This window comes from Medicago sativa, chromosome 2 (genome assembly GCF_051527215.1).
Source record: "Medicago sativa cultivar Bolivia chromosome 2, Bolivia_mono, whole genome shotgun sequence".
Taxonomy (NCBI): Eukaryota; Viridiplantae; Streptophyta; class Magnoliopsida; order Fabales; family Fabaceae; genus Medicago; species Medicago sativa.
In genome coordinates, this window is record NC_140750.1 from 36,857,434 (window position 1) to 36,872,189 (window position 14,756).

Here is a 14,756-nt window from a genome sequence, read left to right on the forward strand (position 1 = left end):
AATATTACCACTCTTATGTTTCTTCTGAGTTTTGGAAAGAAAGGATTTTGTGTGGGACCATGTGTTTTTAATCTCCCTTCTCTACCAAACAGGGTGATTTCCCTATTTCTCTTCAACTTCTCTCTTTCTTTACTCTCTTCCCTATTTCTACTCTACCAAACACATCCAAAGAAATGTTAACTTGCTCCCTAATTTATTCTCAGTGACTAGTGGGTCCTCAACCTCGGAAAAAAGAAAAGAAAAAAAAAACGTTCCCCTTATAAATACCATCCTAACAAAACTAACTTCTCAATTAAGAATACCACTCCTCAAGAAAAAGAGAAACAATCATCAATCAAACAGAATCGAGTGGAGTGATCGCAACATGGCGAAATTGAAGATAGCAGGAACATGGTCAGGTGTATTAGAAGAAGTCGATTTAGAGAATTGGACCATTTCTTCATTACGTGAAGAAGTTGCGAAGCGATCCAATTGCGATAATCCTCACTTCATTAACCTTATTTGTGCTGGTAGAATTCTCAAGGATGATAATCAAACCCTAACCCTAACCCAATTAGGTATCAAAAATAACTCCAAGATTCTCGCTACTGTCACTTCTCCTCAACAGGGTCAGTCTCTTGTTGTTGAGGAACAAAGCTCTCATAGGCTTGCTCGTATTAGGTAACCACAATATTTATCTCTCTTTTATATTTTTACTTCTTTTTCCTTTTTAATTATGTTTATGGTGCTGCCGTTGTTAATAATTAACTATGAAGCTCAAATACTGACGCCGGACACGCCGACACCGCTAATAATTTGATAATTCAGTGTAATTTTATGTGTCAGTGTTGTGTCGGGCGTCCTAGACACACCTGAGGAGTGTCCGTGCTTCATAAATGATTAATCTCGGTCAAGAAACCTTAGCGGGGTCTCCCTTTTCCAAACATGTATTTGAGAAAATAATGTTAGATAGTTAGGGAATTACCATTTTAATGTTAGGTAGTTTGGGAATCACCAATTATGTTTATGGTGCTGGTGATGTTGTTAATGATTAACTATGATTATGAAGCATGGATAATGACACGACACAGACTAATAATTTGAGAACACAGACACACAGACACTGTCAATAATTTAAGAAAATCACAATCACATTCAGTGTAATTATATGTGTTTTGTCGTGTCAAAATCACATTCGGTAGTTATATGCGTCGGTGTCGTGTTAGTGTCGGACGCGTTGTTGTGTCAAACACTGGGACACACCTTATCTGAGGAGTGTCCGCGCTTCATAGATTGATTAATCTCGGTTGAGAAACCTTAGCGGGGTCTCCCTTTTCCATCCATGTATTTTTTATGACGCGACTTGAATGATAGATGTTGCTTAAGGTATCCGAGTCAAGTTTTATTCTGATCAACGTAATGATAGATGTTGATTAATCTGGGATGATTGAAATTGAATATACGTTTAGTGGTCAAATTAGTAAATGAATATGTTGTAGATTTTGTAAATCAAATTAATAGTGATTGAAGTTCATGAAATGTGGACTAAATTGACAAAAGTAGTGTAATTGGAGACTCCATGTTAGCTAGTTAGCGAATCACCATTATAGTCTTTGAAATTGCACTCTGGCGCAATTTGGTTTCTCAAATTAAAAAAGTTTCAAAACTATTCCTAAAATAAAAAGTCTTTAATCATTACCTGGTCCATTGTGTCCCGAATATTTTTTCTTAGGGTTGTGACATGGGTATTTTCAATTGTTTGGAATTATTTTGAAATAATTATCCTAGGAATTTTTGCAGTCTTTCAAGTTTAAGGACTAAATTGGTGATTTTTTCAAATCGGAGACTATTATAGGCATCATTTATATTATATATTACCCATAGCAAAATGCACATCATTATTGTAGATTCGTAGGGTTTTGTTCCACTTCTTTTTACTATTTTCTGTTATGCTCCATTTTTAGCATGCACCAAGTGTAGACCTGAACTCATTCTCTGTTTTGTTTTGTTCTAACTTGGCTATCAAATACTAATTTTATCCTTCGGTAAATAATGTTTTACTATTTACTCCTTTTGGACCATTTCTTTGTTTATTCAATTGGAAATACACAACCGGTAAGTAACAAAGTGTGTGTTATTATATTCTTTAAAATCGTTTTATATGCAATTTTGTTTCGGCGTGAGTAGTCAGCTTGGTCCTTGAGGACAAAAACATAGATTGTAATAGTTCCTCGAATGATAGAAATCACATGAACGGCCGATGCATATGGTCTAATTGCCGAATTATGCCCTAAATGTAAATTTTAAGCGGGGTTTAATTCTACGAAAGAATTGAATATGGTCCTTTAAGCATAATTACATGAAATGATTTTGTGTATGTATGTGTACACAATTGAATATGGTCCTTTAAGCATAAATACATATTTCAGAAATTGATTTTACTGTTTACACTTTATTTAGCTTTAAAAAGTTTTTTCCCAAACACTTTTTAGCCCAGGAATGATAAATCTCTTAATTGCTGCAAGTTTTTCCTATCCTAGTTGTTTTATTGAGAAAAATGGATATTTGATTTGGTATGTCCCTTCGGGATTGTACATGCATTTATATACATCAGAAATATAACAATGATTACACAATCATTTATATACTTGTTAGATATGATCTGAAAAGGACTATGATCTTATCATATCCTATAATTTTGGGATCAGATCTAACATCCCTTAACTAAGGTAACTATTACAGCTAATGATAAATCATGAAGAAAGGATACCAACAAATCTGATTACAGTACTATGTTAGCTTTACTACCCTCTCTGAAGCTTAGTTGAATTTCATGCAAACAGGGCAGCTGCAACTGCATTGGCTGAAAGGCATGCAGATGGTTCATTACCTCTTGAAGACTTTAACATAGAAGTTGAAGATCAAAGTGGACAGAAAGTACGCTTAGGATCAGAGATTGATCAGAGGTATAAACAATTGCAGAATTTCCATGCATCTTGGTGGAATTATTTTTTATCAGTGTGAGGGTTTTAAATATGAAAGGACAATATACCATTTGGACTGTTGAAGTGATACTTAAGTTATCATTTGGCAGGGCAGTAATGATGGGACTGATGCTTCATGCAAAGGGGAAGCGTTTTATCAGAAAGGGAAATTACAAAGATGCACTTGAAGTGCTTACCATGGGAGAGGTTAGTTCCTTATTAAAATAATTATCTTGATAAGTATTACATTTGTCTTCAAACATGTTTTTGAAATTGTTGTAGAAGCGGAATAATGTTATCAGTATAAATAACCATTGTGCTCAATGTAATATGAGGAATATGCACTTTAACTTTTGAGAACTGTCAGATTTAAGTTAATGCTTTTATTAGGGTACACGTACACGCCAAAGAGTTTTCGAACATAATTAATTTCCTATCTTTCCTTATAACAATAAGAGTTTTACAAATTTTGGTGTTACTTTGGCTTATAATTAATGAAGTTGTACTTTTGCTATCTTACTTTCTTTTCGTTAAGACTTATTAGTTATTCATTAACCAGCCATAAAGGTTAAGCTATCACAATACATGGATTGTTTTTATGTTATATCTCAAACATGTCCTCTCATGAGGAGCCCTTTTGGTTTAAAGTGTTGGCAGGGCACAATCCCATCTACCTTTTGCTGAAACTCACCTTTTAATTAGAAGGATGGGGGTGGCAGTGGCAAGGGGTCCACTTGGTCAAAAAGGCTTTAATACGTTGTTATGATGCAACATTTTCAAAAGCTTGAACTGTTTGATGTTTTCATAATTTATGTATTATATTTATCAAAATTAATTAATTCAATTTTTTTTTTCTTGCCATTAATTGAAAAATTCCATGTGTAATTTGCTTTGCAGGAGTCATTCTCTATTTGTGATCCAAAAGTCATTGAGGTGAGTAGTCCAGTCTATAGACTATTTGTATTGTGGCATATAACAGAATCTACCTGCCAATTATTTATTTTGGTTATAAATTTATTTCTTCTAAACTGTTTATTAGCTGCCTATTTAATAGTCATCGGCAATTTTTATTGCAAAGAATTGGAACAATCGCCTTGGTTGCAACTCTGCAGAATTTTGAGGGTCTACACCTCCAAACCCTTCAACTGAAGGCGGCAATACTTTTCAGTTGACTAGATACTCTTGATCTCTCCCCTGTTCCATTATTTACATACAGTGTGATATCCTACTCTAACTAACGAACCAGATTATCTAACATTATTCCTTTTGTTTTCCCTTAAATCTAATTGACGAGAGAAATAGTTCTCTCAGCCCCAAAAAACGTTTAACCTAAAAAAGTTAGAAAATTATAGGACAGACAAGACCCTGAAGAAACAATTTTAACTTATCCGCGCAGCCCTCACCTAAAAAAGAAAATTCCAATGGGAATGAGCATATAAAGTTGTGGCAAAGCTATAATTAGTTGTTCGCTTTTCCATGATGTTCAAGCTATGAACACGAAATATATAGAATAAAGGGGAATTGGAGTAGTTAAGAGTTGTAAGAGCAATTAGTTTGTTAGTTGGTTGATTTGTTATACGGTTGTTCAGAATAGTGTGTGTTGTTGTTGCTAGGTTTTCAAATAGCCTCAATGAATAGAAAAGAGGGATATCTCTGAATAATTGACTTTTATGACTGGTTAGTCCAGCATGAAAGGAAAGTGCTCTTATGTGTTCATTGTGTACTTTTTGCTTTCCCTGGTCTTGCATGGTACAGTTTTCTGTTTTCTTTCTCTCTTCTTCGTTTCCTTTTTGTAATCTTCTTACTTCTTCTGTATAATCAATACTCTTCTGTGAATTCGTTCTTACTCATAGAAATGATCCCAACAGAATGCGGTTAATTCCCCATTGGTTTCTTTTAAGATGATTTTCTATAGGATTTGGGCATTCAAAGTGAAGGGTTCACTATAGAGTGGAATGTGTAGAATCATATAACCTTTGACAAAAAAATTTAAGGAATGCATCCTCGTAGTTCATTACTCCCTCTGTACCTAAATATAAGAACTCATTTGACTAAAAATTTGTCCCTACACATAAGTTCCTTTTCAAATTACTAGATACATTTATTGCTTCTTTTCCAAATAAACCCCTAATTAATACCACTAAGTCTCTTGGAATATTAAAAGGCAAAATTTTCCACATACACATACAAAGGGTATTATAGGTACATTTATACATCAAATTGACACATTAACTAATAACTACACTACCAACTTTTTTTATTAAGAGTGAAAAAATCAGAAGGTGCTTTTATATAGGACGGAGGGAGTATGTTTATGCTTGTACTTTATCAATATTTCAGTTGTTGATATTTCAATTTTCTAAGTGTTCCCCCCTTTAGAGGAGCCAAATTCTTTTTCACATGTCTTTTAATCTCTGAATTTAATATAATTTCTGTCGTTCTGTTTATTCAGCTTATTGACAATGTTCCAATACTGCAAATTGACATGGTATGGTGCTACTTCATGCTACGGGACATTAGATGGTTATCAGATGCTGGAAAGCGCCTTGAAATGGCTAGGGCAGGAATTGAACGTGCTCATGGGAAGGATTCTCTCCGCCTCAGACTCTTACAAGGTGGTCGCTATCCAGAGGTTGCACTGTGAGTTATTTCAACTGATTGTTTATCTTTTTTTTTTTTTTTTTCCTTTGAAATTCTCAAGCTACTGGGACACAATTAAAAGTAGATTAATTATCGGTTATTTTTTCTTCACTCTTTATGTTGGCTGAACTTTTTTACATAGGCATTTGAGACTAGAGCTGCTTGAAGGGGTGGTGGCATTTCATTCTGGCCAGTTGGAGAAATCAAGGCAAGCATTAGCCTCTGCAAAAGCGAAGTTTGTTCAGGTAGGTTGAAGTATTGATGCCTACTGTGTTAAATTGAGTAAGGGGAAAAATATCTTCTTCCCATGTTCCAGTTTTTCGGTATCATTGTTTGATCAGAGGAAAGTCAACATTTACTGATTTTGATGGTTCTCTTGTTAATTGAGCATTTTTCTGCTTTCAGATTTTTTTGTAATTGATATAGCCAATTTTGCTACCTTTTATATTATATACAATATATTCCCCTTCAGCCTCATTTTTTCTTTCAAAGAAGAAGAAAAGGAACATAGAGTCTAGCCAAAGAGTATGCATATAACATATAAATATTTGTTTACTCTCCTATACAATGAAGTGGAGCATTAATGCAACAGTTGGAGATGTTTTCGTGTGATTAGGAGGTCATAGGTTTGAATCATGGATTCAGTCTTTGGCAAATGCAAGATAAGACTGCCTACAATAGAATCGTGATCGGTCTGACTCTTCTTTCTATACAATGTTCTTTTTTGTTACAGCTGCAAGTGCCAGATGAGGCCTTATCACTTGTTATGAGCATGGGCTACACTCAAAGGGATGCAAAGAGAGCACTGCGAATGAACAATCAAGATGTTGGGGGTGCCATTGATTTCCTTGTTGAGGAGAAGGCAAAGAAAATGCAAAAAGATGAGGAAGATTTAAAAAGAAGAGATGAAATTAGGTGGGTGCAACTTGATGTTTATTGACTTTTCATTTTCTTTATCTCGGTTTCTGAATATTTCATTCCAGGGAGCAAAAGCGGTATGGGGTGACCCCCTTAAAGAAGGCCGTGGATCTGGAGAGACTGAACGAATTGGTCACTATTGGGTGAGTGTTATTTTGTTGTTGTATTGGATGCATTGGCTTTTGCTACTTATGATTTATTCATGTTGTGGCATCTGTGATTGCATATATGCATTTTTAACATATACAAATTCTTCAGATTTCTTCCAAGTGTAAAAGTGTTTCACAAAACTTCACATTCCATCAAACTTCTTACATCGCAGGTTTGAGAAGGAGCTTGCTGCTGAAGCTCTTAGAAGAAATGAAAATGATACTCAGAAGGCATTGGATGATTTGACGAATCCAGAAACCAATTCTGATTTACAGGTAACAATATGTCTTAACCAAATTATATGCAACTTCAAACAATATTTATACTTACATTTATCAACATAAAGGTTAAGATCGAGTCAAGGAAAAGGAAAAGACAGCAACAAGCAAAAGATTCTGCAATTGAAAAAATTGTGCAAATGGGTTTTGAAAGATCAAGAGGTACTTGAGTTATTTATATTCTAGCCACAGTAATGTGCTAAAAGTGAAACCTAGATATAGAGATATAAGGGTGTTCTGATATACTTATTCTCTGCAGTGGTCGCTGCTTTTGAGGAAGGCGGCAATTTAGAAGAAGTATTGCAAAGACTGACAGCACAACCTGAGGCTGAGAATATGCAACCTCAAATGAATTCAACTGCTGCTTTTGATGGTATTGGAAGTTCATCTAACCCTTTACCAGAAAATGTTAATTCTGACATTCTAGACCAAATGAATGGGGTTGAAGATCACAATAAAACAGAAGAAAGGGATGTGGAGATGGAGGATGAGCTCTCTGCAGATATAGCTAAAGGAGATGCCTTTACTGATTATGACATTGAAGTTAATATTGAAGGGGAAGCCATAACTGAGTACCTGTCTATGGTTGAGTCTGCAGGCATTGCTTCCAAATAAGAAGATGATTTGAAGACTAATTATCAGTTTATGTAAATAGCAGGATTATAAAGACAATGGATGTGTTTCTGCTCTTTGATGCAGGGATCTCATGTAAATATCTGGATGGGTACATTTGTGCTCATTCCCTAAGGTTTCTATAATAATTAGTCGATATAATATTAAATACTTAATTTGCTTTCGAACTAACTAAAAAGTTTAAGGAAAGTTTTCAAAAACATAATGTTGTCAAGCTTAAGTGTAGAACGACATAACTGTTTAACAACATGTTGCTGAGACTGTTCTCAAAGTAGGTGGATATTTCTTTCTTTTTATGACTTGTGTGAAGAATTTCTTACTCTTGGTGTGGTTGTCAATACTTTAAATACGGTGCGAGTCCTACTATACAAAAATTGATTGCAATCGATACTAACTTTTCTGTGTAGTTTTTCTGAAATCTTATTTGTCAATGAATCACAATTTAATGTAGTGAGTCACTTTCTAGTGCAGTCAATTTAACACTTACCTTTTGTCATTGGATTTTCTACTTGAATTTTTAACCATTTTGTGGTCTGTATATCATATCATAAAGTATATTTTTTGCAATGCCACGCTTAATGGCTATAATGTTTTCAAGTGTATAATTATTCAAGTGTATAATTACATAAATTCCTTTGATTTCTAATCTTCTATGCTAAGAAATCACACTACATTCAATCTTCAAGACCTCTTGAAATCGGACATCCATAAGGTCTTTGAATGTCAATCTTGCATGCAATCCTTTGATCCCTTCTGCTTTAGATCCTTGATCCACCACCAAGATACTTGAAAGAACCAAACTTACAAGTCCTACAACACCCTAACAATCTAGGTCTCAAATCCTACAAGAATTCTTAGAGAAAGTGTTTAATCCGACGAAGGTTGTGAAAATGAAAGGTTGGAGACTTTAGAGCGTGTTTGGAAAATGATTGTATAAATGAGAGAATGAGTGGATGGAAGCAGGGGCGTAGCCCTTCACGTGGAAGGGTTAGCCTTGGCTACCCCAAAAACAATATTATTCTTGAGTTGATAGGTATGTATTTATATTTAGCTACTCTAAATAATAAACATTGAGCTACCCCAAATAAGTTCAGTTGCCAAAAATTAGCATAGATAAGAAAAGTTAAAAAATTACTACATGATTGGTAGATTCATTTGTATTGGTTTGGAACTTCCGATCTCAATAACAACTATAGAGAAAACTTTTTCAACAATAAAAATTATCAAGACAATAGTCATAAACATGTTAAATGGGCAATAAGTTTCTTGCAAATAACCTATTTGTTTACATTGAAAAAAAAATATTATTAATCTATTTTGTAAACAATCAATTATGGATAAAATTGACTTCTTAAAACGCATTTTGTCCAACTTTTCTAAATAGCTATTGTCAATTTTTATCGTTTGTTGCTGATGTAAGCTAACTTTCATGTATTGACTATTTTTTGGATTATTTTGTTTTTAGTCTCTACAGAACTAGCAATTTTTAAATTTTAGTCCTTAATTTTTTTGTTATATAGATTAAATCCAAGACTAAAAACACTTTTTTTTTATAAAATTTAAAAAAATAAAGACAAAAATTGAATAATTTTTTTTAAGGCCTAAACCTAAAAAATAATTTATAAAACTAAAAACATATTTTATTCTTAAATTTAATATCTTGGTTTTAAAAGTTTTTTTTTCCTTCAAAAAAAAATTATTTTATTTTTTCTTTTTAGTTGGCCCCTGCTTAAATTTTTTGCTAGCTTTGCCGCTGAATGGAAGTATATATAGGTAAGTGAGATAGGAGTAAGTTGACCCAAAATAACACTGAAAAAATTGGTTTTAATCGAATTAGAAAAGTCTTGAATTGATTCAATAGTGTAAAATATGAAATCCGGGTTGCACGAAGATTGAGTATAATCAGAGAAACTTTGAATCAATTCAAATGAATAGATTCAGAAAAACCTTGAACCAATTCAAATGATTCCAAATGAATATTGAATAGATTCAAAATAATTTGAATCGATTCAAAATCAATTTTCATGAGTCAAACATACGAGAGCTTGAATGATTCGATTCCAAATATACATGAATCGAATTGAATCACTAAAAAATTGATTTTGAACAAATTTTCATAAAGTCAAACACCTGAAAGCTTGAATGATTCGATTCAACATATGCAATGCAATATATGAATCGAACCAAATCACTAAAAATAGATTTTGAACAAATTGAACACAAAACTTAGACTCCAAACTTCACAACCTTTCTAAGAACACACGTGTGCGGAGTATGTGATCTAAATTGAAAGGGTGCTTTACAAAAACTAAGGACATCACTCAAAACATAAACTACTACTTAATCAAAAAGATAGAAAAACTTTCACCTAGGGTAATTCGGGGTTCGAACTCCAACCTCTGATATTACAACGTCTCTAAAAACTGAACTATGTTCACGAAAACTATTTTGTAGTCTTCGATTACAAATAAGACTTAAAACAATAAAAACAAAATTATATATAGAATTTTGGGACAAAATAGTAAAAGAAAACATGTTCTTATTAAAGACATAATATTTGGTTTGTCTCTATAGAGACAAAGTTCAATATGTTAGAGACGGCATTCACAGCTGAAATTATTTGCATTTAGAGACGGTTTATTTGTCTCCAATAGAGACAAATTTATTTTCTTCTGTCAACCATTATAAACACCATTTTTATTAGATAGATAGAGGCATACTATTTGGTTCGTCTCTATAGATACGAAGTTCAATATATTGGAGACGACGTTCAAAGATAAAATTATTTGTATTTAAAGACATTTTATTTGTCTTCAATTGAGACAAATCTCTCTTCTTATGTCAACCACTATAAACGACATATATGTTGGATAAAGACAAATAAATTCCATCTTTAACGACCTAGATACAAATAAATCAATAACAAAAGAAATTTGTTTCTAATTTCGTCCTATATTTTGCAGACGGAATCACCCATCTCTAATTTCTATTTTTCTAGCAATGAACTTTAGTCTAAAATTGGTCGAGTTATAATACCTCAAAGATACTTCGTCCATGATCTATATATTGGCCTTGTTTACCATCACTCGAGATGAACACTATTGTTAAGAGTCTCATATTAAAATTGATATCATCTGAAAATTTATTTACAAATCAATTTTAAAAAGATAAAGCGAGAGGAAACCTTAGGATAAAACTCTAAGTCATTATTTACCCAAAATTCAACCAAAGAACAATAATAAAAAAAAAAAAAATTTCTATCTTATTGCTTAATTAAGGAATCTTGCTTAATTTAATACAATCATCTAAACCATAATCAAAATCCAATACAAGAAAAAACAAGCATAGTTACTTTTATGCAATCAGGTGAACAACCAGCACTAAAATTGATCATAGTATCACACTATTTCCAATAATTTCTTGTGTGTGCTAAATCAGGCAGGTAAAGACTAATTAACTGAGTTTGAACGTTGAAAAGGTTTGTCTTTTAAAGTTTCAGATAATGTAGGCAATGGATGTAGTAGTTAGTTTACCAAATTGATTTTGTGCTTTTAATTACTTTATTTTCTTGGGTCCATGTTGCCACTTACACATTTCATTTCCACTTTAACCGGTTGCTGTCGCAATCCAACATTGTCAAGAAAATAAGCTCCATAAAAACAGCCGCATATTTTGATTTCATGTTTGTTTTATTTCATTTTATTTTGAGGAGTTAATAATTAAATTAATGGTCCCATGAGCTTAGCTGAATTGGCAGAGACATTACATAATATATGTAGGGGTAGGGGTTCGAACCCCGTACACCCCACCCATTCTCCTTGAAAAGGATAATTTCTAGCCACTAAACTACTTGATAAAAAAAAAAAAGCTCCATAAAAACAGCCGCATATTTTGATTTCATGTATGTTTTATTTCATTTTATTTTCAAGAGTTAATAATTAAATTAATGGTCTCATGAGTTTAGCTCAATTGGTAGAGACATTGCATAATATATGTAGCGGCCGGGGTTCGAACCCTGTACACCCCACTCATTTCCTTGAAAAGGATAATTTCTAGCCACTAGGCTACTTGACCAAAAAAAAAAATAAGCTCCATAAAAACAGCCGCAAATTTTGATTTCATGTATGTTTTATTTCATTTTATTTTCAAGAGTTAATAATTAAATTAATGGTCCCATGAGTTTAGCTCAATTGGTAGAGACATTGCATAATATATGTAGGGGCCTGGGTTCGAACCCCGTACACCCCACTCATTCTTCTTGAAAAGGATAATTTCTAGCCACTAGGACCAAAAAAATAAATAAATTAAATAAATGGTTTTTCTTCAAAAAAATAATTAAATTAAAGGTTCTTATAAATATTCAAAAAAAAAAAATTTAGTGCTTTCAAAAGAAAATCGTAGTTTTTAGTCTATATCAAATCTTCCGTCAATATTTTTAGTCTTTGTAAAATTTTCTATCAACATTTTTAGTCCTTATGCAAATTTTTCGTCGGCATTTTTTATCCCTAAAATACTAAACGAAAATGTTACAAGGACTAGTGATTTTTATTTGTAGGGATTTAAAACAAAATCCTAAATATTTACAGGGATTATTTACTTAATTAATCATATTTTGTATTATTATTATTATTTTGTATTATTATTATTATTATTATTATTATTTTAAGGGTTTATTATTATTATTATTATTATTATTATTATTATTATAATTATTATTATTATTATTATTATTATTATTATTATTATTATTATTATTATTTGTAGGACCACAACAAAGTTTATTTTTTATTAAGGAATTAACAAAGTTTATTTGACAAACTTTTAGTAAAGTTCTCAAATCTTTTTTTTTTAAAGATTCTCAAATCTATTTTATTACTAGTCAAATCTATCTTATACACCATGCAGCATATCCATGCTCGTGGGCTGTATATCCCTCCCAAAATGTCAAAATTTCCACATATTCTAGGATTTTGTCACGCTCAGTCTTGAGTTCCGTCCTTAATTTCAGAAAAGGAAATTAATTATTAAAATAAACGGGGCCACTTATTAGTGTGTGTTTGGTCATAATATATTGATTTTACTTAAAGGTGCACTTAATATGAACCCGAAAAAGAAAAAGAAAAAGAAAACAACAGTAGACCTTTACCATATTCAACAATATAGTGTATTTTCTCCCGACATCCAATAAAAATACACTATTTTCCCATGTCAGCTCGCTTTTATCTCAATTTTCAAATTAATCATACGAAATATCAAATTGCAGACTTTAATTTTCATTGTGTAAAATCAAATTATAAGGTTCATTAGTGAAAAAATTAATTTTAATGAATTGATTCCTTTAGATATATGTAAGTAAAAAGTTTAACAAAAAGAAATTGAGGCTCGAAATCAATTCTAAAGGTGGAAATTCTAAATTCTAAATTTACATTAGACTCAATTCGGAAAACAACTACTCTTCAACTTTCAAACATTCAAATAGCATGTTTGAAATTGCATTTACCATGCATTTTTCCCGTCCCAATGACAAGTTAACGTGAATTTAATGAAGCTGCAATTAGTAGCATATGAGCAAACACGCGTTTTGGGCTATACAGCCGCTAAAACAAACACATGTAAAATCAATTATACATGTTTAAAATCAATTTTAACAATTACAAAATAGAAATTAGAACCAATCAACCAAATATGCACTAAAATTGTATTTATACATCATCCCAATTTGCTACAATTGTCAATAGGTATCACTTGGAGCGTCTAGGTGGGTGCGCTAAACCATATATCCACTACATATATGCACTTTATAACTCTCAAGTCTAAGTGTAAATAGTCTTTCATTAGTTCAACTATACACCTTATAAATCAAAATACCCACCTCAATCATAAAGTATACTACTAGTACTAGCTTATAGCTATATATTCATTGGTTATGGATTGGTTCTCATGGTTGTCAAAAACCAACCTAGACCCTTTTCAACTCTACGAGTATAGCCTCACTTTTACTCGCAATGAGCTTCAATTACAAGACTCCATTCACTTCAACCACGAGTTTCTTCAAAGCATGGGAATTTCAATAGCCAAACACAGGCTAGAAATTCTCAACCTTGTCAAGAACCAAAATGACAAAGTCCCAAAAAACAGTAATAGACTTTCGGGGGTTATCAAAAGGTACCTAAAGAAGTGTCTTAGCAAGATCATTTTCAATGGAGAAAAAAAAGAAGCAAAAGACATGAACATGTTGTCATTGCAAAGAGAGCAAAGTTGGAACCAAGGGAAATGGAGAAGAGCATTGGTGAGTGAGGAACTCAAGGGTGAAAAAGGTATGCATAGAAACAGGAGAATAGCATTTTCAGGGCCTTTAGATGGAAGAATGCATAATGAGAAGATGGTAATTAGCAACAAAAAAATGTTGAAATTTTCTGGTCCTCTTGATGGAAAAATGAATTCAAAAATGGTTTACACTAATAGAAGTCCCATGAGAAAAAGACCTATTGATGGAAGGTTTATGGACACTACAAGGAGTCCAAGATTTTCAGGGCCAATAGGCCAAATTGATTTTCATAGTCCTTACAACATGACAAGAGATGATTATGATTTTGAGGATTCTGTATTGTGGCGTGCATTGTTTGAAGATCTTAAACCAACTTGATTTTTTTTTTTTAGGGTGAATTTCTTGGCGTGATACCAATGTTTTCTTATGCAAAATGAATGTTTTATTGCATTATTTCTTTCTTTTTGTGCTTCTTTCTGTTTTTCTCCGTCCACTTGAATGTTTCATTATGTTTCAATTACTTTTCACATGACGTTTGGCATGAATTGAAAGGTTATAGTAAAGGCAAGTTGTATATCTACACTATGAGAGCATCATAATATATAGCAATAGTTATTGTGTCCTTTTCCTAATGGTAGTCTCTTGTTTTTTCTATATAGAATTTCCTAATGATAGTCTTAGTTACAAACTTCCATACGGAGTATTTCTTATGTGGAAAGTTACATGTACATTATGAGTCATAGATAGGAAAGTTTCACCAATTAAATAGGATTTATTAGTCTAGTTGTTCTTTAACTAAGGTACATGTTTGTTTCTGCATTGGCAAATTTTTATTTACCCTTCAATAAAAGATAGGTAACTCTACCATATTGAGTTAACATCAATTAAAATAATTTATTTGTCTTC

The 14,756-nt window shown here is 32.3% G+C and overlaps 2 protein-coding genes across 2 annotated transcripts; both read left to right on the forward strand.

Moving 5' to 3' along the window:
* The first annotated feature begins 290 nt into the window (after positions 1-290).
* NUB1 (ubiquitin-associated (UBA)/TS-N domain-containing protein) lies at positions 291-7,782 on the forward strand. The gene is made up of 11 exons (XM_085744608.1): positions 291-660; positions 2,823-2,945; positions 3,074-3,170; positions 3,861-3,896; positions 5,416-5,603; positions 5,746-5,848; positions 6,337-6,518; positions 6,587-6,664; positions 6,844-6,946; positions 7,018-7,111; positions 7,209-7,782. Exons 1-11 carry the CDS (start codon positions 365-367, stop codon positions 7,562-7,564), a joined length of 1,656 nt encoding a protein of 551 aa, XP_085600734.1. The 5' UTR covers positions 291-364; the 3' UTR covers positions 7,565-7,782.
* Positions 7,783-13,422: 5,640 nt separating this feature from the next.
* LOC146946628 (uncharacterized) lies at positions 13,423-14,479 on the forward strand. Its single transcript, XM_085744605.1, has one exon. It carries the CDS (start codon positions 13,509-13,511, stop codon positions 14,226-14,228), a length of 720 nt encoding a protein of 239 aa, XP_085600731.1. The 5' UTR covers positions 13,423-13,508; the 3' UTR covers positions 14,229-14,479.
* The last annotated feature ends 277 nt before the right edge of the window (positions 14,480-14,756 follow it).

Excerpts from the sequence above, each read along its gene's own strand:
- NUB1 (XM_085744608.1), top strand. The coding sequence starts at position 365 with ATGGCGAAATTGAAGATAGCAGGAACATGGTCAGGTGTATTAGAAGAA. Across the intron at positions 2,946-3,073 it reads GGATCAGAGATTGATCAGAG|GGCAGTAATGATGGGACTGA; the intron begins GTATAAACAATT and ends ATCATTTGGCAG. Across the intron at positions 5,604-5,745 it reads CGCTATCCAGAGGTTGCACT|GCATTTGAGACTAGAGCTGC; the intron begins GTGAGTTATTTC and ends TTTTTTACATAG.
- LOC146946628 (XM_085744605.1), top strand. The coding sequence starts at position 13,509 with ATGGATTGGTTCTCATGGTTGTCAAAAACCAACCTAGACCCTTTTCAA.